The sequence below is a fragment of the Globicephala melas genome, chromosome 11, assembly GCF_963455315.2.
Source record: "Globicephala melas chromosome 11, mGloMel1.2, whole genome shotgun sequence".
NCBI classification, from domain to species: domain Eukaryota; kingdom Metazoa; phylum Chordata; class Mammalia; order Artiodactyla; family Delphinidae; genus Globicephala; species Globicephala melas.
This window is the reverse complement of record NC_083324.2, coordinates 83,161,267-83,187,479: the sequence shown is the minus strand read 5'-3', so window position 1 is coordinate 83,187,479 and position 26,213 is coordinate 83,161,267. Positions and strand designations below refer to the sequence as shown.

Sequence of the window (26,213 nt, the reverse complement as noted above, 5' to 3'; positions counted from 1 at the left end):
CATTCTTTTCTAGAGGACTTAATATGAAGTGTTTTCAGGACACTCCTTGCAAAGCAATTTTAGGATTAAGCACTTTGAAATACAAACGATACTCTGCCTACACAAACAACACAGAGAGCTGCACTGATCCTCCTGTAGTAAACTCATTGGTGATGTGGCAACTGGATCAGTGAAATAAGGTCACTTCATTCTTCTGGGGCCAAGATTTAGTTTGGAGCAGCAATGCATGTGTAACAGGTATAAATAGGAATATGAGAATGAAGCTCTGGAAAGAACACAGGCCTTATTTGTAGGTAAGGTACCTGTACAGGGGGCCCCCATATTCTGGGCCTCTATCCCACATACTCCATACAACCAGGGTCCAAACTCCAGTTCTCGCTCTGATGGCAAATCAAACACCTAAGGTCCTTCCTCCTCAACCAGGCTGAGTCAGGACACATTCTGGGCCCCTAAGGGAATTTCTTCCTAGTAAAATGGGGTTAGCAGTAGGCCTGCCTTGGGACTTCCCTGGCGGTCCAGTGGTTAAGACTCCGTGCTCCCAATGCAGGGGGCACAGGTTTGATCCCTGGTTGGGGAGTTAAAAAAAACAAACAAACAACAACATAAAAACAAAGTAGGCCTGTCTCCATGAGACAGGTAAAGAGTCATTAAATTAAAATTAATCAAAAGAACCTCATAAAGTGGCATTTCACTGTATATAAATTTTACCCCAATAAATAAGTGTTATAGAAAGACTTTTAAAAATAACTTTTCTGAAGTCCCCTTAGACTTTTATGTCATAAAGTTTCCACAGGTTTACCTTAGCAAAACCCTCAGATAAGAAGTAGACAATAATTTGGCAACATATATCAAACTCCTTAAAAACATACAGGCCTCTGACCCAGAAATTTTACTTGCACTCCAAAATTTAACGATAAGAATGTTCCCCCAAACGTTGAATAATGGGGCTAAATTAATTTTCTAAAATGTATCAGCATCAAACATGATGTTGCAGAATATTTAATGACATAGATATACATAATTAATGGGAATCCAAAATCAGATCCACTCATATATGACAACTTGATATAGAAGAGATGTGGTCTTGCAGATTGAGAAAGGACAGACTAGACAATAAACAGTAATGGGACAATAGGCTGATTATCCATGTGGGAACCAATAAAATTGGATCTAACCACGGCAGACATGCAGTCAATTCTAGAAGGATAAAATGTAAACATGAAAGACAAAATTTTTTAATTTTAGAAGAAAATATAGAAAGTAGCTTGTAAAACATCTTATACATTTTGATCCAAGTAAGAAAAGAGTTTTAAGTTTATGTGTATAGAAAAAGGACCATAAATATAAGTACTATACTCTTTTTTTTTTTCTTTTATGTTATTTTCTTTATTTGCCATGTGCTCATGTTAATTTTTTTTAAACATCTTTATTGGGGTATAATTGCTTTACAATGGTGTGTTAGTTTCTGCTTTATAACAAAGTGAATCAGTTATACATATACATATGTTCCCATATCTCTTCCCTCTTGCGTCTCCCTAGTACTACACTCTTAAGGATGTTTATTCCTAGGTAGTGGAATTATGGGAGGTGTTATTTCCTTCTTTCTGCTTCTAGATACATTCTGTTTTTTATTTTTATAGCAAACATGCATTATTCTTATTATAAGAAGAAAATATCATTTTTTTAAACACCTGCATTGTTACTTGTCTCTCGAAACCTATATTTCTTCTGGATCAAGCTGTGGCAGCCAGTGTGGTAAACTAAACATAAATACACGACATGTTTTTACCAGTTCCCCAACCAGGGATCAAACTAGTATAAATACCTACTCAGCAAAGAATATGGCAGATAAGCATATGAAAAGATGCTCCACATCATACAGTACCAGGGAAATGCAAATTGAAACAACAACGAGATACCACTACGCACCTATACTATGGCCAAAATCTGAAACTCTGGCAACACCAAATGCTGGAGAGGATGTGGAACAACAGGAACTCTCATTCATTACCGGTGGGAGTGCAGAATGGCGCGGCCACTTTGGAAGACAGTTTGACAATTTCTTACAAAACTGAACATACTCTATAAGAGATGATGACTTTCAGACAATAAGGTTGCAGCTGGAAGCTACTAGCAGATATTGTTTTGAGAATGACTGGTGGTGTCCTTAGATCCCATACAGTTCAGAAAATTCAAGTTCTCAGCAATACACAAACATGTCTGAAATCACGTCCACAATGGCCACCTAGTTTTACCTTGGATAAACAAACAAAAGCTACTCTATTTTGACTTTTAAATGCATTCTCCTCCTCAATGGCCAAACCAAACGTACAATGTATGCTTAATAAGCCACAAAACAGGCCATCAAAAAAAAACCAAAAAAAGAAAAAATCCAAGCATACTCTTACCATACGATCATGCTTCTTGGTATTTACCCAAAGGGGCTGAAAACTTCTGTCCACACAAAAATCTGCACATGAATGTTTATGGCAGCTTTATGGACAATTGCCAAAACTTGGAAGCAAGCAAGATGTCCCTCAGTACGTGAATGAATAAATAAACTTTGGTGCATCCAGACAATGAAATATTACTCACCACTATAAAGAAATGAGCTATCAAGCCATAAAAAGACACGGAAAAATCTTAAATGCATATTACTACATGAAAGAAGCCAATCTGAGAAGGCCACTTACTATATACTTCCAACTGTACGATACTCTGAAAGAGGCAAAACTACGAAGACAGTAAAAAGGTCAGTTGTTACCAGAGGAGGGGGAAAAGGAGAGGGATGAATAAGCAGAGCACAGAGGATTTTTAGGGCAGTGAAAATACTCTGTATGATACTATAGTGATAGATATCCGTCATGATACATTTACCCAAACATATAGAATGTACACCAAGAATGAACCCTAAGGTAAACTATAGACTTTTGGTGGTTATGATGTGTCAATGTGGGTTAATCCTTGGTAAAAAATGAACCATTCTGGTGAGTGATGTTGATAACAGGGAGACTGAACACGTGGGGAGCAGGGGACATATGGGAAATTTCCGTATCTTTCAATTTTATTGTAAACCTAAAACTGCTCTTAAAAAAATAAAGTTTAAAAAAAAACCCCACACATGAGCACTGGATGCCCCATGTGGCTACTCACTCTACCCCTACAAGGCCTATAGATTCCCAGAAATCCACTCAATAATAAAAGAAGCTTTCAGAGCTAGGTAAATTTCCTTTTTTTTTTATTGGGGTAAAGTACATGTAACTTACCATTTTAACCATTTTTAAGTGCACCATTCAGTGGCATTAAGTACATTCACATTGTTGTATAACCATTACCACTATCCATCTCCAGAACTTTTTCATCATCCCAAACATAAACTTTGTACCCATTAAACACTAACTCCCCATTTCTCCTCTACCACCACCCCACGGCAATCACTATTCCGCTTTCTATCTCTATGAATTTGACTACTCTAGGCACCTTAACTAAGTGGAATCATACAACATTTGTCCTTTTGTGAGTGGCTTCATTCACTTAACCAAATGTCTTCAAAGTTCATCCATGCTGTAGCATGTCTCAGTAGCTCATTTTTTTAAGGCTGAATAATATTTCTTTGTATGTACATACCTCATTTTGTTTACTCATTCATCGGTTGATGGACATTTGTGTTGTTCTGTTAACACTGGAGTATGCTATAGACTGAATGTTTTCTGTTCCCCCAAAACTCATATATTGAAACCTAATCCCTAATGTGACTGGTATTTGGAGGTGGGACCTTCTGGGTGATTAGGTCATGAGGGCAGAGGCCTCCTGAATGGGATTTGTACTCTTACAAAAGAGACCTCAGCGAGCTCCCTTACCCCTTCTACCATGTGAGGACACAGTGAAAAGATGGCTGTCTATAAACCATGTGAAGAGGGCCTTCACCAGACACCAAATCTACCAGCACCTTGATCTTGGACTTCCCAGCTTCCAGAGGTATGAGAAATAAATTTCTGTCATTTAAAAGCCACCCAGTCGGGCTTCCCTGGTGGCGCAGTGGTTGAGAGTCTGCCTGCCAATGCAGGGGACACGGGTTCGAGCCCTGGTCTGGGAAGATCCCACATGCTGCAGAGCAACTGGGCCCGTGAGCCACAACTACTGAGCCTGCGCGTCTGGAGCCTGTGCTCCGCAACAAGAGAGGCCGCGACAGTGAGAGCACCGTGATGAAGAGTGGCCCCTGCTCGCCACAACTGGAGAAAGTCCTGGCACAGAAACGAAGGCCCAACACAGCCAATAAATAAATAAATAAATTTATATTAAAAAAAAAACAACCTTAAAAAAAAAAAAAACCTTAAAAAAAAAAAAAGCCACCCAGTCTATGGTTATTTTTGTTATAGTAGCCTGAATGGACGAAGATAGTGTACAAGCATCTATTTGAGTCTCTGCTCTCAGTTCTTTGAGGTATATATCTAAAGTGAGATTGCAGATACAGCAATTCTATGTTTAACTTTTTGAGGAATTGCTGAGCTATTTTCCACAGCAGCTCTACCATTTTCCATCCCTACCAGCAATGCACAAGGATTCCCATTTCTCCACAGCCTCACCGACACTTGCTATTTTCCATTTTTTAAATAATAGCTATCCTAATGGAGTAAACTGCTTCTTAAGCTGAGATTTCCAATAAACCAAAACAGAAGTTTTTACAACATGTGTAAAATCCAAAGCATTTTAGAGCACCTCTGTGGACTTTTTAGTCAAAGATGAATCCAGTCAGATGCTTGAGAGTTTCTTAAGCTGGCTAGACTTCTGAGGATTCATAAATACATATGTACGGGCTCCAGATTCTTAAAGCAGTATATGAGGTCTTAAAAATATAATAAGCTAAAGTGTGTGGGGTGCAGCTAAGCAGCACTTAGATGAAAATTATACCTGTGAAAGATTTATAAGCTTTTAAGGAAGCTCTAATATGAATGAACCAAGATTCTACTCTAAGAAGTTAGAAGAAAAAGAACAAAGTAAATCAAAAGCAAACAGGAGTAAGGAAACAGTAAAAAGCAGAAAAGAACAAATTACAAAACAGGCAAATATAATTAAAACAGTTCTAGTTAGGGTTCCTTGAGAAGATAAAATTAACAAATCCCTTAATTAGACTTATCAAGAGAAAAGGAACACAAATCACCAATATTGGAAATGAAAAAGAGGTTATCAGTACAGATCCTACAGACATGAAAGGATAATATGAAAATACTATGAACAACTTTATGCCAAAAAATATGATAATTTAGAAGGAATGGATGAATTTCTTGAAAAATACAACTTACTAAAAACTGACACAAGAAAAAAACAGATAACACATCGTCATTAATCAACTATACTCCAATATAAAATAAAAATAAAATAAAATAAAATAAAAAAGAAAAATAAAAAAAAAACAGAAAATCTAAATAGGCTTACATCTATGAAAGAAATTGAATTTGTTATCAAAACTTTCCCCAAAAGAAAATTCCAGGCCCAGGTGATTTTACTGGTGAATTCTATAAAACTTTCAAGGAAGAAATACCACCAGTTGTTCATAAGTATTTCAGAAAATAAAAGAGGATGGATCACTGGTCAACTTGTTTTATTAGGCCAGTATAATCCTCATATCAAAACCTTGTGACAATGCAGAAAGAGAGAGAGAGAGAGAGAAGAAGGCACAGACCAAATCTTGCATGAAGACAGACATAAAAATCCTGACAAAAATATTATCAAGTTGAATCCCATGCTACATAAAAAGAATATCATGGGGGCTTCCCTGGTGGTGCAGCGGTTGAGAGTCCGCCTGCCGATGCAGGGGACACGGGTTCGTGCCCCGGTCCAGGAAGATCCCACATGCTGTGGAGCGGCTGGGCCCGTGAGCCACGGCCACTGAGCCTGCGTGTCCAGAGCCTGTGCTCCATAACGGGAGAGGCCACAACAGTGAGAGGCCCGCGTACCGCAAACAAACAAACAAACAAAAAGAATATCATGATCAAATAGGGTTTATCCCATGAATGCAAGGTTGATTTAACATTCAAAAATCTCACACAATACATAAAAATAACTCAAAACAGATCACAGATCTAAAAATAAAACCTAGACCTATAAAACTTAGAAGGAAAACAGGATCTTTGCAATCTTGTGATTAAACAAAGTTTACTTAGATAGAACACAAAAAGCATGAAACATAAAAGAAACAATTGATAAATTAGACAATCAAAATTTAAAACTTTTGCTCTTTAAAAGATACCATTAAGAGAACAAAATGTCATATACTGGGAAATATCCACAACACATATATAAAACAAAGAACTTGTTTCAGAATGTATAAAAATCTTACAACTAAGTAAGATGTAATTTTTAAAACAGGAAAAAGATCTGAATGGGGACTTCACAAAAGAAGTTATATGAATGGTCAGTAAACACCTAAAATATGCTTAATAGCATTAGTCAACAGGAAAATGCAAGTTAAAACCGTAATGAGATACAACCACCCATCAAATTAGATACAATTAAAAAGACTGATTACACCAAGTGTTGGTGAGGATGTGGATTCTGGAACTCTCATCCACTACAGCTGGGAATATAAAATAATACACCCACTTTGGAAAAGAGTTTGGCAATTTCTTACAATGTTAAACATAAGCTCACCGTAGAACCTAGCCTTTCCACTCCTGGGTATTTACTCCACAGAAATGAAAATACATGTCCACACAGACTTGTACACAAATGTTCATGGCAGCTTTATTTGTAACAGTTCAAAGTTATAAACAACCCAATGTCCATACTAGATGAAAGGATAAATTGTGGTATATCCATACATTGGAATAGTACTCAGCAATGAAAAGGAACACACTATCAATAGAGACAACACCATGAATGAATTTCAAAAATCATTTGCTGAGTGAAAGAAGCCAGGCAAAAAGGAGCACCTACTGTACAATTCCATTTATGTGAAATTCTAGGAAGTGCAAGATAATTTAAAGTGGGGGAAAGCAGGTCAGTGGTTGCCCAAGGACAGGAATAGAGAGAGGTTTGGATTGCAAAGGGGCATGAGAAAACTTTTGGGGATGATGGAAATGTTTATTATCTTGAATGTGACAATGGTCTGACAGGTGTATGCAAATGTCAAAACTCATCAAATTTTATACCTTAAATATGTTCAGTTTATTACATTTCAGTTATATCTTTAAAAGTTGTAAAAAGATAAAGAAACAGGTAAATCCTATAAATCTGCCTCACTTTCACTCTGAAGAGAGAAACTTTCTTTCACGTATCTCAACACAGCAAAATAGATGCCATCCCATACTATTCCTGACAACCAAATCCAAAGGTTTCCAATAAATACACACTTGTAATTTATATAATTGATGACGGTATCAGAGTGTAAAGTGGCTGACAACCAAAACCCCAGAGGAAACCAAATCTGCCGCCTCCTGATCAAAATGAAAAGAAGCACAAGTTCTATCGGCATCTATCTATCTAGTCGAATTATCCGTGCTGGAAAGCGAACCCACTTGCCTGAAAGTATAGTTTCCAGGAACAAGGTTAGACAGATGTAAGACGGGGGTATCAGCTGAGGTCTTCTCCTCTTGGAAGGGCCCATTAACTTCTTCCCAGTGATAACTCACTATTTTAGTATCATCTGTACTGTCTAGAAAGATTGACAAATAAATGAAAACTAGAATTAAACACAAGGATATTAAAACATAAATTTTGTAATTTACATTATTGGGGTTTACATTTGATTTTATATGAAATTATATAATTGCACAGATTTCAATGGCCATATATTATGTGTTAGAAGGAGGATTACCTCTTCTTTCTAAATTATCATCATGATTTTTCTTCTGGGTTTCCACCAGATTTGAGTGAGGGTGTTTCAACTCAGTTGTGAATTTAAAAAGCAAAGTGACAGGCACTGCTGCTTTTTTTTTTTAACTCACTTCAACTACAGCACACGATATATTACTGATAATTCAAATAGGTATCTGAACTGACAGATTCATAAAGAATTGAGATGCTTTTATATAATTACAAAACACCTTTTACTACCCTAATCATTAAGTGTAAATCCAGATAAAGGCAGTATCCTACATGAAGACCTCCTATTTCTACTTTAAAAGACAGCAAACAAAATGTACTAAGTAGAATCACAGAAGTTTAGACCTGGAAGGGAGCCAGTTTCATCTAATTCATTTAAGGAAAGAAAAGTTCATGCAACAGATTAATAATCCTGAACAGTTTCCTGTAACTAAATCGCACTGAATTAGAGGAATCAAAATGTAATGTATTTTCTCATGTAAATATTTTCATTTAAAACAGGCTTTAGGGACTTTCCTGGTGGTGCAGTGGTTAAGAATCCACCTGCCAGTGCAGGGGACATGGTCCAGGAAGATCCCACATGCCTCAGAGCAACTAAGGCCGTGAGCCACAACTACTGAGCCCTCGTGCCACAACTACTGAAGGCTGCGTGCCTGGAGCCCGGGCTCCACAACAAGAGAAGCCACCACAATGAGAAGCCTGTGCACTGCAACAAAGAGTAGCCCCCGCTCGCCGCAACTAGAGAAAGCCTGTGCGCAGCAACAAAGACCCAACGCAGCCAAAAAAAATAGATAAAATAAATAATAATTTTTTTAAAAAAGTGATTTCCAACTGCTCATCACATATACTACATCGAAAGGAGATTCTTTAATAACTGCTTTAATTCCGATCAAATAGCTAGACCCTAAAGAATTTTTTCATAGACAAATGAGACATAACTGAAGGGAAATTCAGCCTAAGACAGAGAAGTTGTGCTAAAGGAGCTGAAGGACTTGAAGATACAGATCGATGCTCATCTATTGGTGAGTTAGCCCATAAGTCCTCACAGCCTCAATATCTCTATACGTCTCATAGTGCAGAGGGCAAAACCCCCTGAAGTATGGCTGGATACCCACGGCTGCCATCGATGAGGGCCGACGTCAGAGGCAGAGTGAGCTCCTGTCTCTCGGGAGAAACAACTGCCACGGGAGGCAGGTTGACTCTTCTGGCTGTGACAGAAAAAAGGACACGGGCTGAGCCCAAGTTGTCACCACCCAAATAAACCATCTGATTTTCAAAAACTGGTTATAAATATCCTGTCCGGAAGGTGTTTATCCTGCAGGCCTCAACTATGGAAAGTACTTGTAATGTTCTGGAACCCCCCTATACACTTTAGGAGCACGTCTGCAGGTTTAGATTTTTGTATGAAAGCCCAGGCTCAATGAACACATGTAATAACAAGCAAGGGGTTGGTCACAGAACCCGAGCAGCAACTGCAAGAGAGGAGCAATGGAGTAGTGTTCCAGCTCCTACGATTAGCTGGCTCTTGACTCTTTGAAGCCCCGCCCCCCGGCCCCGCCCCCGCCAACCACGTTTAGCTCTAAGAATAACCAGGCAGAATGTGCAAAATGGGGAGCTGTCAGTCCCTGGGGAAGAGGCTGGAGGTGAGGTTGGCACTGAGCTGGCCCACATCCCTTGTGCCCAGAGGACGGGGTGGCAGAGGCTCAAGGCCCATGCTCCATGCACTGAGCCAGGGCTGTGCCCGCCCAGACAAAGGGCCACTATTTCTAATTCACACCAGTGCACTGACCTATGGACTAGTGGTGGCCTGAAAGGACCAGGGGGCTTGAAAGCCCATGGCATACATTTCCCTTGACCCCTGAGTTGCTCCCTTCACCTAAGGACAAGCTGAGTCACGGGGAATGGAGGTAGAAGGGTGAACACAGCAAATGTCAGACGGAGGAGGTTATTGCCACACCTAAGAACAGCAAGCAATAACCTTGCAACCTTACACAGCGGTGTCAAGCAAGTACTAAGAATTATACAGAAAGAAGGAAAAAAACGTATAATCTTTGCATGTTCTCTCTACAATGGAGCCTAATGTAAAACTAAAAAAATATATTACCGTGTTATTCAGGCACCAGAAATTGAGATAAACAGGAGGCTGTCCTCTTACACAGGCTTACCTGGCTTAACGGTGACATTTACAAATCCCTCTCCAAAGGCATTTTCACTGGAAACTGCTACTTTGAAGGAATAAATTCCTACTGACAACTGCAAGATGAAGAAAAGTTATACTGATAAACATGCAAACAACAGGATGGGTCCACTGCCTAGAAAATCCTTAAATATTCCAGAAGCCGTTCTCCTGGAATCAGCATAGAGAAGGGGCTCGGGACCTGTGGACACACTGCCACATGTCTGAAGCCTATATGCTGGAACACTGAAGATCACCCAGGAAGGCCTTCAGCTTAGTTACAGATGTTCACAGGGCTTACACAGGTATATGTGACACGGACCAACCGAGGGTGGCAGTTCTCAAACTTGAGTGTATGGGAATCTTGCATTTTTACCAAGTAGCACTAGTGGGTCAGCTGTCAATGCTCTGGGTACCAGACTTCGAGAAACAGTGCTCAGCGGCATGGGGGTGATGCTAACTCATGTTGCATCAGTAGCTGTGCAGTATCAGAAATGAAGAGAACATAATCATCTATGGGCCAAGAAGAGGGAACATTTCTTCTTGGGAGGGCTTATATCTTGGAGCAATATTTGGTAGTCAAACCATATGTGAACCGGAATGGAATTTTTGGCAATCCTAGAAATGTGCCTGACTAAGAATCAGAGATGACCAGAATGTCTCTAACACTGCAAAGGGATCAAGAGTTGGAACACAGGCTTTAACCTCACTACAGAGACCCGTAGCAGCCTGGGCCAGCCTCTCTTCCCTGGGCTGATATGCCCAGTAAGTCAAATAAAGAAAAGGTCCCGCAAGCCCCTTTACTTAAATCTACCTGTCTACCTACATGCTTGAAACCTGATTCATTTATATTCTTCTTTTAATCTTAATCGTAAGAGAGACTTCTAGATTCAACAGCTAAGCAGGTGTTACCTGAATTCTAAGGTATGCTGTCAGTTACTACCGGTTACCAGTTACTTACCTGAGAGACATTAAGAGTTTGCGTGTGTCTTTGTTTTATTTCACCTTGGTAGTATTCAGGGTGGCTTATTAAACTCCATTCATAGTTGTAGGTTGTTTCTGAGAGCAAAGAAAAATATGAGTAGTTATAAACTCTTAGAAGTCACTGTAATCTGGGCAGAGGGAGGAAAATGACAGTCTTCAATCTACTAGCAGAAATTAATTTAGATAGATTGCACTCAACTATCATTCAGGTAAGGAACAGTAAGGTATCTATATCTTTTTATTTTTTTATTATTTTTATTTTTTTAATTATATATATATTTTTTTGCGGTACGCGGGCCTCTCACTGCTGCGGCCTCCCCTGCCACGGAGCACAAGCTCCGGACGTGCAGGCTCAGCGGCCATGGCTCACAGGCCCAGCCGCTCTGCGGCACGTGGGATCCTCCCGGACCAGGGCTCAAACCCATGTCCCCTGCATCGGCAGGCGGACTCCCAACCACTGAGCCACCAGGGAAGCCCTCTCTATTTTTTTAATGTAAAATTTCTTTATTATTATAAGAACATACAACTTATAAAAATTTAGAAAATATAGAAAGTTTTAAAAAAATGGCCCTAATTTCATTGTTAGCATTTGATGACTTTCCTTCCAGACTACTACACCTGACTATACATATAAATTTTAACATAGTATAATCCACTGTACTTTTCTCCTTTTAATAAAAGGCAAGGAGATTTAAATTCATTCCATCTGTCGTAGGGGTTTATATAAGGCCTAAGAACAGATTAAATATCTTTATATTAAGATGAAGCTGTCTTCCACCTTGTGATTCTAGTAACAGTTAAAGCACGAGTTACCTCAGCTGAAAGGAGTAAATGACAAATGCCAAATATTAACATCTATGCTTAAATTTTGATCCATGTGTGATAGGGAAAAATGAATAAAGGAACTAACCTGAATGAGAAATATTCAAACACCTTAAAAATGAATATACTTTTAAGAAAGAATGCATTTGACAGGTCACAGGAATAGGTCAAATGTTTGCTGAAGAGCAGAGTGCTGGATCAGCAGAAGAAAGTATTTTAAACATTTTTTGAACAACTGGTGTGAGGATCCTGAGAACCTGAGAGACGTGTTGCCACTACAATATCTGCAAACAACCTTTGTGCACGTGCTACATCCCTCACCTGACAGTGGAACTTTCCCAGGCTCTGTGGGTTATTACAAGTCAAAAGCTGGTATATGGAAACCTCTCCTGTTCTAAGATATCACTCTGCTTTGCATCATCAGAAATGTATGACTTCTTATCCTGACCAATTAAAGGAAATGTTCTGTATTTAATTCCTATCCTCTCACTCCATTTTAAACTATTTAAATAAACTTTAAAGCTTATGATCATCAAAGCCTTGTCATCCACTCGAGAGTGACATTCACTATGTTGTGAAAATGAATCAAAGTTGTAAATAACCAGTAAAGACACCTTAAGGACACACCAGCTAATGGGCCCCTACGGGTCCCAGAGGAAAGTCAAACTCTCACCTGCAGGTGGCGCTGGCACAACAGACGCCTTCAGTTCAACTTCATTTTCCGGCAAAGTTATTATTAGGTTATCACCAGCAGACACCGTGAGTTCTTTCACTAAAAGTTAATTAGAGATAGTACATTTCATCATATACTTCAATGATGTTAAATTACTGCCCTATGATAAATTTGTTTTTAGTATCCATAAGATAACCCATATTTTTGTAATAGTTCTTCTTGTGATTTTATCTAAGATACTTTTTTCCCTCTGGCTAGTAACTGAACTGTGCCCTATATTATGTTGCAGGGTAGATTTCATAAATTTAAAACTGTCAACGTGAGTAGGCACTGTGGAGAAAACGCTTCAGATCGACCGAGCAAGGTGTCGGTGACAAGAGTTGCGCGAAAACAGGTAGTGTACTGCGGACTGGGTCTATTTTCTCTCTTGCTTCCAGCTTTGCTTGACCCCCTGGTATGTGCTATTTTTAGTCTTAAAAAGATGGAGTGTAATCATAAGTGTTTCTGTAGCATTAATCACACGCCACTCAGTTCTGATAGGAACCCCATGAATTACTGCAACGGTCTTGGTCTTGGAAACTTTCCAAGAGAAAAGCCTGTCAACCTCAATATAAAAAGGCTATTTTAACTCAAGCAGCAAAAAGCACATCCACTCTCATCAGAAGCACTTAGTCACTAAGTCAGCATTCAGAACAAGGCTTGTTTCCTTGCTCCGTAACCAGGATTATACTGATACGTTCAATTGGCTTGACTCAACTGGACATTAGTCTCCCTTTGTAAAATACAATTGAGATCGTCAAGATATCACATAGAGAGAAGCAAAGATTTAAAGAAAAACTGAGTGCTCTCTAGAGGTCCTAGCTGCTTGGAGATGTTAGATGGAGATGTGGCTCGTTTAAATCTACTTCTCTCAGTCTGTACTCAGTCCCTCGAGTGCCTTCCTAGACCAGCTGCAGAGGCTTCGCTGCCGTCTCTGGCTCTTCTTTTTTTTTTTTTTTTTTTAAACATCTTTATTGGAGCATAATTGCTTTACAATGGTATGTTAGTTTCAGCTTCACAACAAAATGAATCAGTTATATATATACATATGTTCCCATATCTCTTCCCGCTTGCGTCACCCTCCCTCCCACCCTCCCTATCCCACCCCTCCAGGCGGTCACACAGCACCGAGCTGATCTCCCTGTGCTATGCGGCTGCTTCCCACTAGCTATCTACCTTACGTTTGGTAGTGTATACATGTCCATGCCTCTTTATTGCTTTGTCACCGTTTACCCTTCCCCCTCCCCATAGCCTCAAGTCCATTCTCTAGTAAGTCTGTGTCTTTATTCCTGTTTCACCCCTAGGTTTTTCATGACATTTTTTTTTTCTTAAATTCCATATATATGTGTTAGCATACGGTATTTGTCTCTCTCTTTCTGACTTACTTCACTCTGTATGACAGACTCTAGGTCTATCCACCTCATTACAAATAGCTCAATTTCGTCTCTTTTTATGGCTGAGTAATATTCCATTGTATATATGTGCCACATCTTCTTTATCCATTCATCCGATGATGGACACTTAGGTTGTTTCCATCTCTGGGCTATTGTAAATAGAGCTGCAATGAACATTTTGGTACATGACTCTTTTTGAATTATGGTTTTCTCAGGGTATATGCCCAGTAGTGGGATTGCTGGGTCATATGGTAGTTCTATTTGTAGCTTTTTAAGGAACCTCCATACTGTTCTCCACAGTGGCTGTATCAATTTACATTCCCACCAACAGTGTAAGAGGGTTCCCTTTTCTCCACACCCTCTCCAGCATTTATTGTTTCTAGATTTTTTGATGATGGCCATTCTGACTGGTGTGAGATGATATCTCATTGTAGTTTTGATTTGCATTTCTCTAATGATTAGTGATGTTGAGCATTCTTTCATGTGTTTGTTGGCACTCTGTATATCTTCTTTGGAGAAATGTCTATTTAGGTCTTCTGCCCATTTTTGGATTGGGTTGTTTGTTCTTTTGTTATTAAGCTGCATGAGCTGCTTATTCTGGCTCTTCTTCCCTGTCACTTTCACTGACTCTTTTCAAGAGAAATCAGCCATTGTGGACCTAAAAGGGATATTGGTCCAAACCCATCATTTGCCAGATAAAGAAACTGAGCCCTGGAGAGGCAACATAAGTTGCTTGAGGCTATGTGGGTCATTAGCAATAGACCCACCAATATCTAACTAATTTAAACTGTATTTATGTCAACAGCCACTTATCTACGGGATTGAACTCTGATAGGCTCTGTTCCAAGGTCTTGAAGATTATCAATTCATTTCATCCTCTAACCACTCTATGCAACAGGTGCTACTAGAACTCAAGGATGCTAATTCCCAGGCCAGTTTCCTTTTCCATATACTGTACAGCTCTTCCACCATTATCCTTCTCTCTACTGAAACTCAGGATCAAAGTAAATAACCAAAGAAGAGAGGGTAACCCTCAAAGTACATTACCCACAGAAAGGCTCAGGAAACATGACAAAAGTTTCTAGTAACTTCTTTAGTATTAAATCCAATGGGAGCTTTTCAGTCCTCCTGTAACACCCAGCCCCTTCGTCACTTCTTCCAACGTGGAAACCTCTCCTCTCTCCTTCTCTCAGTCCACGCTCTCCTCTTTCTCTACCTCTCTGTCACAGCCACTCAGTCAGCTCTATAGGCTCCTTCTGCTGTCCCAGCTCCTAATACAATGATGGCTCCAAAGTTCCACCCCTCAGGCCTCTCCCCAGCCCACCCCGTGGCTCTCCCTGGAGGGCCTTCAACTATCACCTCTACATCGAAGACACCTAGTCCTTTATCTTCAGCCCAACCACTCATCTAATTTTCAGTTCCATGTGTTCATATATCTTAGAGTCCTTTTACCTTCATCATGACCTTCATCCACTTACCAAGTTCTAATGATTCTGCCCTTCTAATATCACTTGAATCTGGTTCCTTCCCTCCATCCCTGCAACCACTCACTACAGTTTTTTTAATGGATCCTCTTGCCTCAGGTCAACCCCATACTATTTTCTTGATACCAGTCTGATCATTTCACTTTCCTGCTTCAAATCATTCAGGGATTCTCTCTACTCATCCAATAAAGCACAAATTCCTTAGCACAGAACACAGGATCCTTCAAAATACTCTAGACTCAGACCTTGCCATTTCCACTCCATTTACATGATCAGTGTCAGTCATACTGAACCCCTTAGAGCTCTTCCCAAAATGCCCCTTGAGCTCTTGTCCCTCTGTTCCCTGGCACAGGCAGTGAATGAGAGGATGGGCAGGAAATGCCGAGCGTGGTGCCTGGCCCTGGGTAAGTGCTCAGTAAATGTAATTACCATTATTGTTATTACACATGTCGCTCCCTGAACCTGAACAGCATGCTGACTCCATTTTTGCTGGCTCCTCTATCCTAGCATTACCACCTCTGGAAAGGCTTCTGTGGCCTCTCTGAGCCCGTCAGCCGGGCTGCTCCTTTTCTGCTCCCATAGCAGCCTCTCAAAGCACTTACTGTATTGTATCAAACCATCTATTTGTCTGTCATCCTCTAGACTATAGAGTCAAGGAGGGAAAAGACAATATCTATTCATCTTTTTATTCCCAGTGCCTAGCATCATTTCTGGCACACGATAAATGCTCAAAAACGTGCCCGGAGGGAATGAGTAAACTTTCGAAGTTGTCATTACTATATTCTACAGCGTGTCTTCAGTACATTTCTTCCAGTTGTATTTTTTAAATTACCTGTCCTGGGGGCAGTAGGAGCAGATACAGGTTGCTGAGATGGGGCAGACTCAGTGGGGAGGGTGCTAGCGGGAAGGGTTGAAATGCTATGCTCTGTGCTCCGTGGGGTGACTGTGAGAGCTGGGCTTTTCTCCATGGTGGCTGGGCTGAACTCCAGGCTGGTTGGAGAAGGATTATGGGAAGGCATTAGGACCTAGGAGATCAATTACAAGCATAAGTTGTTATGGGGGAAAAACAAAGGTTGAACTCTTCAAGACAACACCATGTCATTGACTTTTTCAAAAATTAGACTCAGTAGCATTTGAAATACCATGTCTAACATTGCAAACCACTGGAACTCTAGACCATCTCTTTTAAATATTCTCTGCTACCTGCTAAAAATGTAAGGCAACTCTGGGTTGGAGAATTATTATAGGCAAACATACACATACAGAAAACATTCAAGATAAAAAGAGAGAAAATACTTAGAGTAGCAATAATTGAAGACAATCAGATAATTCAACAATGAACAGGTTTCTAAAGTAAATGATCTCTATTCATATCATCCACTGTATATAATTCATAATTTAAGATTATGGTTATAGGGTTATCCAACTTAAAGTTTTAAATTAAATATTATGCGCTGGGGGGAAAATCTCACACCATGATAATAAAATGCTCTTCTGAGCTCCAACTGCCAGTGCCTGTATGGAGCCAGATAAGTAAAACTCAGGCGAAGAAGATAGGAGACCCAAAGGGGCAGCTGAGTGTGAGATCCACAGGAAGCAAAGCTGTAACTCAAATGTTAACTAGAGGGGGGCGTTGGTATTTACTGAAAACACAGCTACTCTTTTTTGCAGTTCACTTAGCCACATAAAAGAAGGTAAAATGTGTTAATACTCAGGGATGGGGGAAAAGAACACCGTTAATCTTTGAGACTTTATTTTTATTTTTATTTTTTTTGCGTTACGCGGGCCTCACTATTGTGGCCTCTCCCGTTGCGGAGCACAGGCTCCAGACGCGCAGGCTCAGCGGCCACGGCTCACGGGCCCAGCCGCTCCGCGGCATGTGGGATCTTCCCGGACCGGGGCACGAACCCGTGTCCCCTGCATCGGCAGGCGGACTCTCAACCACTGCGCCACCAGGGAAGCCCTGAGACTTTATTTTTTAATTGAAAGTCTTCAGAATGTTTAAGATAAGTACAAGGACAGAAAAATATGAAAACTTTGAAACGAAAAATACATCAAAGCAGGAAAAAAGCTGATAATCTCACAGCTTAAAAGAATGTTTAGCAAGTTTTAATGGTTGAGATTATAATGTGTAGTCAATTCAATCCAGCTTTCCTCACTTATTCTAACCTAAGCACTGATATCTTAAATAATATTTTCCTTTTTTAAAAAAAAATCTTAATTGGTTTATGTCCCTTTACATTCTGATTTGCTCTCTTGTATCTTGAAATACACTAAATTCTCCCATGACCTGTCCTTTTGTCACTTTACTGCCAACTGCATTCGGCTTCTCCTGATCGACACACTCACTATATCCTCACCTTGTCCTGGTATTTCCCAAATGAGCAGTCTCTGAGCTCCCAACTACTCTCCCCACAGTGCAGCCTCCTTCTCTATCTCCCTGACCTTCTGCTGTTAGCACTTGAACCTTCCCTCTGTTTTGGGTATGTCTGCTCTCCCAAAGGTTCCCATTCTTTTCACCTGTGTTTTTCATGGAAAGTTCTGTACAGCTTATGTTCTCTCCTTAGTATCTTGTTCCTCCTATCCAACTGATTCTTCACTGGTGAGTTTCAAGCAACCTCAGAACCTGTTGGGTCTTGAAGAAACTGTAGCGGGTCAGAATGTCACTCTAAAATATAGCACTTTGGCACGCTGATTATTCTGAATGAAAGGTACTTGAGAAACAGCCAGTGCAAGAAGAACACTCTGACCCTCCTTTGTCCCCCCTGAAAGCAAGAGACAAATCTCCCAGGCAAAAGGTACCCTTCTTTTCAAGGATTATCTACAACTTAATGCAGCTCAAAAAAATTTAATTGGCTATAGGGGAAAATATGTACTTTCGTGGAAAATAAAACACCGTACCAGGAGGATAGAAGGTATCCTTATCACCATAGAGGGGAAATTTAGGGCTGAGAAGGCTGTAGAAACAAACCTCGTGTTAAAGCAACAGGCCCCAAATAGAGTCCTTTATGTTAGGCCCCCAAACCAAGACTTAATTACAGTTTCAGCTCTCCCAAAAATGGAATCTTAAACCAGTCAATCAGGAATAATTTTGAGGTAATCTGCTTGATAAACCCCTACTACCCCTTAAAAGAAAGTAACCTTGTAATAACCAACCCACTTTTTTGCCTTATATTCCTTGTTTCCACTCCTGCCTAAAAAAGTTTTTCATTTTGTACAGCTCCTCGGAGCTCCTTTATACCTGCTCTACTGGATGCTGACTGATTTGAATGCATTTTTGCTCAAACTCTTAAAAATGTTAATATGCTTCAGACAGTTATCTTTAACAGATACTTTGTCACCAATTTATTACCCCAAGCCTAATCCTCTTTGGCTTGTCAATTCTTCACAGACTGATTGTTTCTTTGTTTAAAAGATACAAAGCCTTCCTGCTTTGGTCACCTCTCATATATTTATGGGGTCTCCAAATTTACCAAAGTAAATTTGTTTTTCTCCTGTTAATCTATCTTACGTCAATTTAATTATTACCCCAACCAAAACACTTGGAAAGGAGAAAATTTTTTTCTGCTCCTACAAAGCCTACCACGAGAGATTTGCAAAGCCTCTGGCTACACTCGCTGTGTATATGAGCTGGCTCCAGAAACTTCTATAAAACCTCATTCATCTGAGATACCGGTAGAGGCATCTCTAAGGAGAAGCGCTAAATCATCATTAGGCGGCTGACTTGTGAAGGCAGAAGAAATATTTGCTCTTTTAAACAGTCTGGTCATGAGTGCACAACAGAGGAAGAGGATGTTTTGTTTGGAAGGTTCTGAGAGTCATTTTTTAGACGATACCTTAATAGGTGCCCCCAAAAGGAAGCTTCGCGCGACGTGTGTCCTAATGGGGGCCGGGCTCTGAAAGTGAACTCAGCCCCTCCCACCCTCTCCTACACACGCCAGCCACACCCACCTCTTTTCCAGAGCTGTTGCTGGATTGCTCCTGGAGCTGAAAAGTCTCTTTCTCCAGTTCCTTTCCGGAAGGTGGAGTAGTGACCAAGGGAAGCAAAAACCTTCCCCCCGGGGAGGGTTTCGGGGCCGGGGTCCACGCCGACTCGTTCAGCTCACGGTGCTCTGGGCCCTCCTGCTGCTTCTCCGCCGATGTTGCTGGGCTGCCTCCAGCAGAGGAGTTGGAACCTCCCTTGCCACGGGCCGGCAAGCCCCAATCCGTGTACCCGGAGCTCCCTCGGGGCTCCTGCTTGCCAATGGGCCGGAAGAGGCTCTGCTCCAGCTCCCCATGTGAGTACTCAGACATCTCCTCCAGGCCCCGATCTTTGCCCAGGAAGGCCAAGTCCTTTCTGATATCCTCAGGTGAGTCCCCCCAGATTCCTGACGGGGAACCCCTGTTCAGCATCAGCTCCCCGGAGTCCAGCAGCTGTGCGGGCCTCTGGGCGGGCCTGAGCACAAAGGTCAGGTAAGACCTGATGGCACCCATCTTTCTGGGCTCGCAGTTCTCCTCGTGAGGGCAGCTCACCAGGTAGCAGCGGCCCTCAAACCACCAGGCCAGGTCACAGCTGTACAGGTCACAGCAGGCAGATGTGCAGTCTGCCACGGGCGTGGTTTGAGGCACTGGCATGATTTTGCTAGTTTCCAAGTTAGGAGAAATGATGGCATTGGAATACGTCCTCCCCTCACTGCACTGCGTACAGGCACAACCTACAAACACGCGGTCTCCAATAAGGAAGCGAGGCATATCACTTCTGGCAAGCAAATAAACCACCAGCATCTCCTATAGAAAGTCCACGGCTTTAGAGCCCATCCATCAACAGCCCCATCCGTACATCTGTCCTCCCATCCTTTCACCCCCATCCATCCATCCATAGATTCTCCCACCTGTCCATCTAACCGTCCATCCTCTCTCTTTATATGATGTCACTCAGCGAAGACAGGCGTTCTTTTCTACGTGCGTATTTGCTTTTACACTACAATATTTTGCTCCTCACCCAAAACCCAGCTATAAAGGTTTGCTTTAGGAACAATGTCATGATGTTAATTGAATTTTTAAACATCTCAGGTTATTCTGATAGATCAATTCTGATGACATATCAAAGGAGAGAAAAACTTGTCCTAAATACAGGTCTATAACAACTAGTTTTAAGCACATTCTAAACCATGAACTACAAACGGTGCCAGTTGGCAAATACAGCAGGCAGGAGAGCGGTGCTACGTAAGTGTGACCTGCAGGCCACAAACACTGTGACCAGTCCATAAAGAATAAGGGCAACTGGGGCTTTTAGAAAGCTCTGCAGCAATTTGTCATTCCCTGACTTCCAAGGACAAAAATCACTTTCCTGCTTTTTTGTTTATTTTGTAAAACAAAGAATGCTGCCCACCACCCAGTTCTACAAGGATAAAGTCGTTACCCACTGCAGTCACTGACAGTGCACCCAGAAATGAATTCAGGATGAGAAACAGGATAAGGCGCTCTGTGCTTTGGACAAACAGGCCCCGTAGATACTTAGATGCATATCTTAGGAAGAATTTTAATGAGCCCAGATTCTTGTATCTTCCCTTACATAGAAAAGCACTAAAATCATCAGCTGAGATATCTGTTCCTTGTGACTAGCAGTAATCGTTTACTAAAATGTGTGCTTGACTGCACAAATTCTCTAGCCCCAAATCATATATATATGGGCTTCTCCTCCTGTCTCTTCAGAACAGTTCCCTTAGAGCTACCGAGAGACTGTTTCCTGGGGTATAGTCTTCAGGAAGGTCCCTGAATAAAACTGAAACCCACAACTCATACCCTGTGCATTTTTCTTTCAGTAGAAATTGTGTGTTGATTTTTCTACCAAAGAATCTGTCGGTGGTAGATTGGAAATAAAAACGAATTGGTCCCTCAGCACATATAGTTTGATGAGCACTGTTCTGCTGCAGAACTCAGAACAGCAAAGGATCTCTTTTCTAGTGAGGGCTCATCACTGATCATTCTCTTAATAACTGTTACATTTTTCATAATGACAGTCAGAGATCACTTCTAACTGGAGGTAAGAGAAATGGTTAAATACAGTATAAGAATCATCTTATTTTTTTTACCTGTATACATATCATCATTGTTATAAATTTTTCAGAATCATTCAATGACTAACACTGGCTCTACAGGAAAGTCTAATTGGTCCAATTCAATAAGAATTAGATATAATAAATATACATCTTTCCCAATGAATAAGCTAGCAACAAACCACTTTAATTCAATTGAAATGACATTTTCTCAAACCAAATCTACTTTTTTTTTTTTTAAGAAGATATTGGGGGTAGGAGTTTATTAATTAATTAATTTATTTTTGCTGTGTTGGGTCTTCGTTTCTGTGCGAGGGCTTTCTCTAGTTGTGGCAAGCAGGGGTCACTCTTCATTGCGGTGCGCGGGCCTCTCACTATCGCGGCCTCTCTTGTTGCGGAGCACAGGCTCCAGATGCGCAGGCTCAGTAGTTGTGGCTCACGGGCCTAGTTGCTCCGTGGCATGTGGGATCTTCCCGGACCAGGGCTCGAACCCGTGTCCCCTGCATTAGCAGGCAGATTCTCAACCACTGCGCCACCAGGGAAGCCCCAAATCTACTTTTTAAAAAAATCACCTTAATAGTTTTAGCCTTCTATTTTCTAAAGAAAAGCTTAGTCTCAGATATGGAGAGGAGGAAAAAAAAATAATTCTGCTGAACATAACAAAATAGCATTTCTAATTAAGGTCAAGAGACGATGAAGCGTATAAAATAGGCAGGTAATCTCCAACTTCCAGTTCTACTCTCAAAAATAGTGTCCTTATTTGTAAAGATATCACTACATTCCTTTAAATGAAGGGGCCTTTAAATGAAGACTCAAACTAGAAATTTCTTTCAAACACAAATGGTAGGATATATTTTATTTCCCTTGAACAACTGTTGGGTCCTCTCCTTTTGGGCAATATGATTCATAAGAACTATCATGTTTCATTTCTGGCTCTGGCCACCAGAAGCTTAAAAGCCAATTTATAAAACTGTGTCACAGAAACCATTATACAGGGAAAAGGCTGTGATCCTGGAATAAGCAAATTGTTACACGTGGGTAAGAAGCATGGCAGGAACCTTCAACACAAAGCTTAAAGCAGTTTTCCATCAGGTTGAAGGTGGAGATCGCCATTTATTGGGTTGGCCAAAAAGTTCGTTTGGTTTTTTGCCATAAGATGGCTGTAGTAGCACTTAGTTGTCTTTAACTTCATTGGAAACAATTTTGTTAGATTCAGTTGTGACAGCTGTCATATCAGCGTGCATTTTAAAAAACCTTATCAAAATTGGTGAATTTCTGTGTAGCCATTTTAATATTGAAGATGGAAGAAAAAAGCAACGTTTTCGGCATATTATGCTTTATTATTTCAAGAAAGGTAAAAATGCAACTGAAACACAAAAGAAGATTGGTGCAGTGTATGGAGAAGGTGCTGTGACTGATCGAGCATGTCAAAAGTGGTTTGCGAAGTTCCGTGCTGGAGATTTCTCACTGAACAAGGCTCCGTGGTCCAGTAGACCAGTTGAAGTTGATAGGAATCAAATTAAGACATTAATTGAGAACAATCAATGTTATATCACACGGGACATAGCCGACATACTCAAAATATCCAAATCAAGTGTTGAAAATCATTTGTACCCGCTTGGTTATGATCATTGCTTTGATGTTTGGGTTCCACAGAAGTTAAGTGAAAGAAACCTTCTTGACCGTATTTCTGCACGTGATTCTCTACTGAAACGTAATGAAAACGTTCCATTTTTAAAACAAATTGTGACGGACGATAAGAAGTGGATGCTGTACAATAATGTGGAACAGAAGAGATCATGGGGCAAGAGAAATGAATCACCGCCAACCCCACCAAAGGCCAGTCTTCATCCAAAGTAGGTGATGTTGTGTATATGGTGGGATTGGAAGGGAGTCCTCTATTATGAGCTCCTTCCGGAAAACCAAACGATTAATTCCAACAAGTACTGCTCCCAATTAGACCAATTGAAAGCAGCACTCCATGAAAGAGTCTGGAATTAGTCAACAGAAAACGCATAATCTTCCATGAGGGTAACACAAGACCGCATGTTTCTTGGATGACCAGGAAGAAACTGTTACAGCTTACCTGGGAAGTTCTGATTCATCCACCATATTCACCAGACATTGCAACTTCAGATTTCCATTTACTTCATTCTTTACAAAATTCTCTTAACAGAAAAAATTTGAATTCCCTGGAAGACTGTAAAAGGTACCTGGAACAGTTCTTTGCTCAAAAAAATAAAAAGTTTTGGGAAGACGGAATTATGAAGTTGCCTGAAAAATGGCAAAAGGTAGTGGAACAAAATGGTGAATCCAAAAAAAAAAAAAAAATGGTGAATACGTTGTTCAATAAAGTTCTTGGTGAAAATGAAAAATGTGTCTTTTATTTTTACTTAAAACCCAAAGGAACTTTTTGGCCAACCTCATACCTCTGGGACAGATCATCATTTTGTTCTGCAAAAAATCACCTGAATGGGCTGTTTAGATATAACATACCTTAAGCAGAGATCTGAACGCTAAAGAAAGAAGTTTGAAAAGGTGGGTTTTGCAACAACTAAACCATTCTCCCTTTGGGCCAAGTTGCCATAATTACTTTAGAATCTATTAGACTCACTCAAGAATGTTCTTGAAGAGACCGGAAACACTCACATGTTTGTCCCCTCTACAAGTTGGCAGCCCAATCCATGAACACAGTGGGCACTCCATGATTGTTGACAGATCAATAAAATCATCGGTTAGCATCTTATCAAAGGTAAAGAGGATAGAGAGAAAAGACAGACAAACCCTAAATCACATTATTTGGGCTCAGTAACTCAGGAACTTTGAATTAATGAAAAACACCTCATAAGAAAAAGACGAAAAGCAGTGAAAAAGTGGGGATTTGAGAGAGAGAGAGAGAGAAAAGAGGGCTCAAACATTAACGACAGCATTCTCCAGAGTAAAGAGTACACCGAGTATGGAATAAAGGAACATCTTGCCTTGCATACTAAGCAGTGGTGAATTTAATAAGACGGACGGATGGCGTGGGGAGAGTAAACTTCAGGAAACGATAGGGCTTTCCCGATTGTAGTATTTCCTGAAGTGGCCCTTGTATGATCTAAAACTGTGCTTATAAAAATTTAGATGCTTCAGACTCCTGCGTCACACCCACTAGAAGTTCTATTCAGTAGGTCTGGATGGGGTCCAGGAAACCACATTTTAACCAGGGTCACTCTCAGGGAAGCCTCAGCCTGGTTTTACCATACTTGGACAAACCCCGGATGTAAAACCAGTTTCTCTGGCCATATCTCCATCCTCAATCTTTGGTAAGTTCAAAGGGGCTCAGCTGGCTTGGCTGGCCTAGTTGGGGCATGAAGCATCAGAATTGATGCTCACCAATGATTTTACGCCATGGTGTGTCAACAAGAAGCAAACAGACTATATGAAAATAAAGATTTACGATAAAAAAAAAGTCTGTCATTTGCTTTCCAAAAAAGATCTACTATGCAATTCTTTTAAATAAATACATGAAGTTTTCCTGGTATATATGAAATGTGATTTTATTTCCCCCAAAATAGTCATGATAAAAAATTTAAATGCCTGTTTCCCGAAACCACTTATGCATGAGGTCTGCCTTTTTTTTTTTTTTTTTTAGCGGTACGCGGGCCTCTCACTGTTGTGGCCTCTCCCGTTGCGGAGCACAGACTCCGGACGCGCAGGCTCAGCGGCCATGGCTCACGGGCTCAGCCGCTCTGCGGCACGTGGGATCTTCCCAGACTGGGGCACGAACCGGCGTCCGCTGCATTGGCAGGCGGACTCTCAACCGCTGCGCCACCAGGGAAACTCGAGATATGCCTTTTTATATATGAAATAAGTCTATTGGAAAGCAAACACACAGCACCTTCACCTCCTCAGGTTGATCTGAGTTACTTAAGCCAAAGATAGGAAGTCCAAGTGTGATGTCTGGTGGTGTCTCCAGGGTAACGGTTTCCTACCTGTAAGGGTCACCAGCAGCAGCAATGAAGAGAGCGCACCTGTGGGGGGAGCCATTTTGACTCACACGGTGGGTGAAAGCAGGCTTCAGAGATGGCCCTGGGGGGTCTTTGGGGCAGGCTTCCTTTGATGTTTCTTAGGAGCCAGATTCGGCCTCAAGAACTTCAAAGGAAAAACAGAAAAGAGACAGGAAGGAAGAAACAGGTAAACGCAGAAACATACAAAGTTACTTCTATTATTTATTCATGGCAATGGGAAGCCTGTCTTGTTTACATCCCAGGGCCATAGTGGGGTTCAGGGCAGGACACGCCAAGATGTGCCCCTTTGGCATGTGGATTATTTCAGTCAAGGTCTAAAGGATTCAGGAAGAATCTTTGACCTTCCCCCTAACTGCCCAAAAGGATTTAGTTAGAAGACCTGTTCCAGGAAGGGACCTCTCACCATAAATAAATACAGTATAATGTGAACTAGGTGTGGTAGACAGGGAGGAACATAGCAAAGTCTGTTTGTTAAAATTCCTCTCTGTGTTCTTCTGTCTCTGTATGATGCAGCAAACATTTGTTTACCAAACATGTGCTCTTTTTCATCTTCCTGTGAATTGCCTTCCTTCCCTTTGAAGTCCCAGACCCCTACCCCCTTCTCCTTGGTCCAGGATGACATATATACCTCATTTTACTGACTCTCATTTTACCTGGAATCTCTCACATTATGTGGATTTCCTGTATGTAAGCAATTAAATTTGGTTTTCTCTTGTTAATCTGCCTTATGTCATTTTAATTATTTGACCAGGCAAAAGGACCAAGAGCA

The 26,213-nt window shown here is 40.8% G+C and overlaps 1 protein-coding gene across 6 annotated transcripts in view; it reads right to left on the bottom strand.

Moving 5' to 3' along the window:
- The window catches only part of KIAA0319 (KIAA0319 ortholog), a 77,020-nt gene that overhangs the window by 26,104 nt on the left and 24,703 nt on the right, over positions 1–26,213 (bottom strand). Inside the window, exons 2-9 of one of the 6 annotated variants that reach the window (XM_030881277.2) lie at positions 25,409–25,568; positions 19,348–20,090; positions 16,229–16,421; positions 12,480–12,578; positions 10,962–11,059; positions 9,990–10,077; positions 8,940–9,032; positions 7,522–7,654 (exon numbers count right to left, since the gene is read on the bottom strand). In XM_030881277.2, the coding sequence (XP_030737137.2) occupies positions 7,522–7,654; positions 8,940–9,032; positions 9,990–10,077; positions 10,962–11,059; positions 12,480–12,578; positions 16,229–16,421; positions 19,348–20,090; positions 25,409–25,463 (1,502 nt within the window). In that variant the 5' untranslated portion in view covers positions 25,464–25,568. Of the gene's footprint in view, positions 1–7,521; positions 7,655–8,939; positions 9,033–9,989; positions 10,078–10,961; positions 11,060–12,479; positions 12,579–16,228; positions 16,422–19,347; positions 20,164–25,408; positions 25,569–26,213 lie in introns of all 6 variants that reach the window. The other 5 variants (XM_060307464.1, XM_060307463.1, XM_060307465.1 and 2 more) reach the window with 5 other exon arrangements.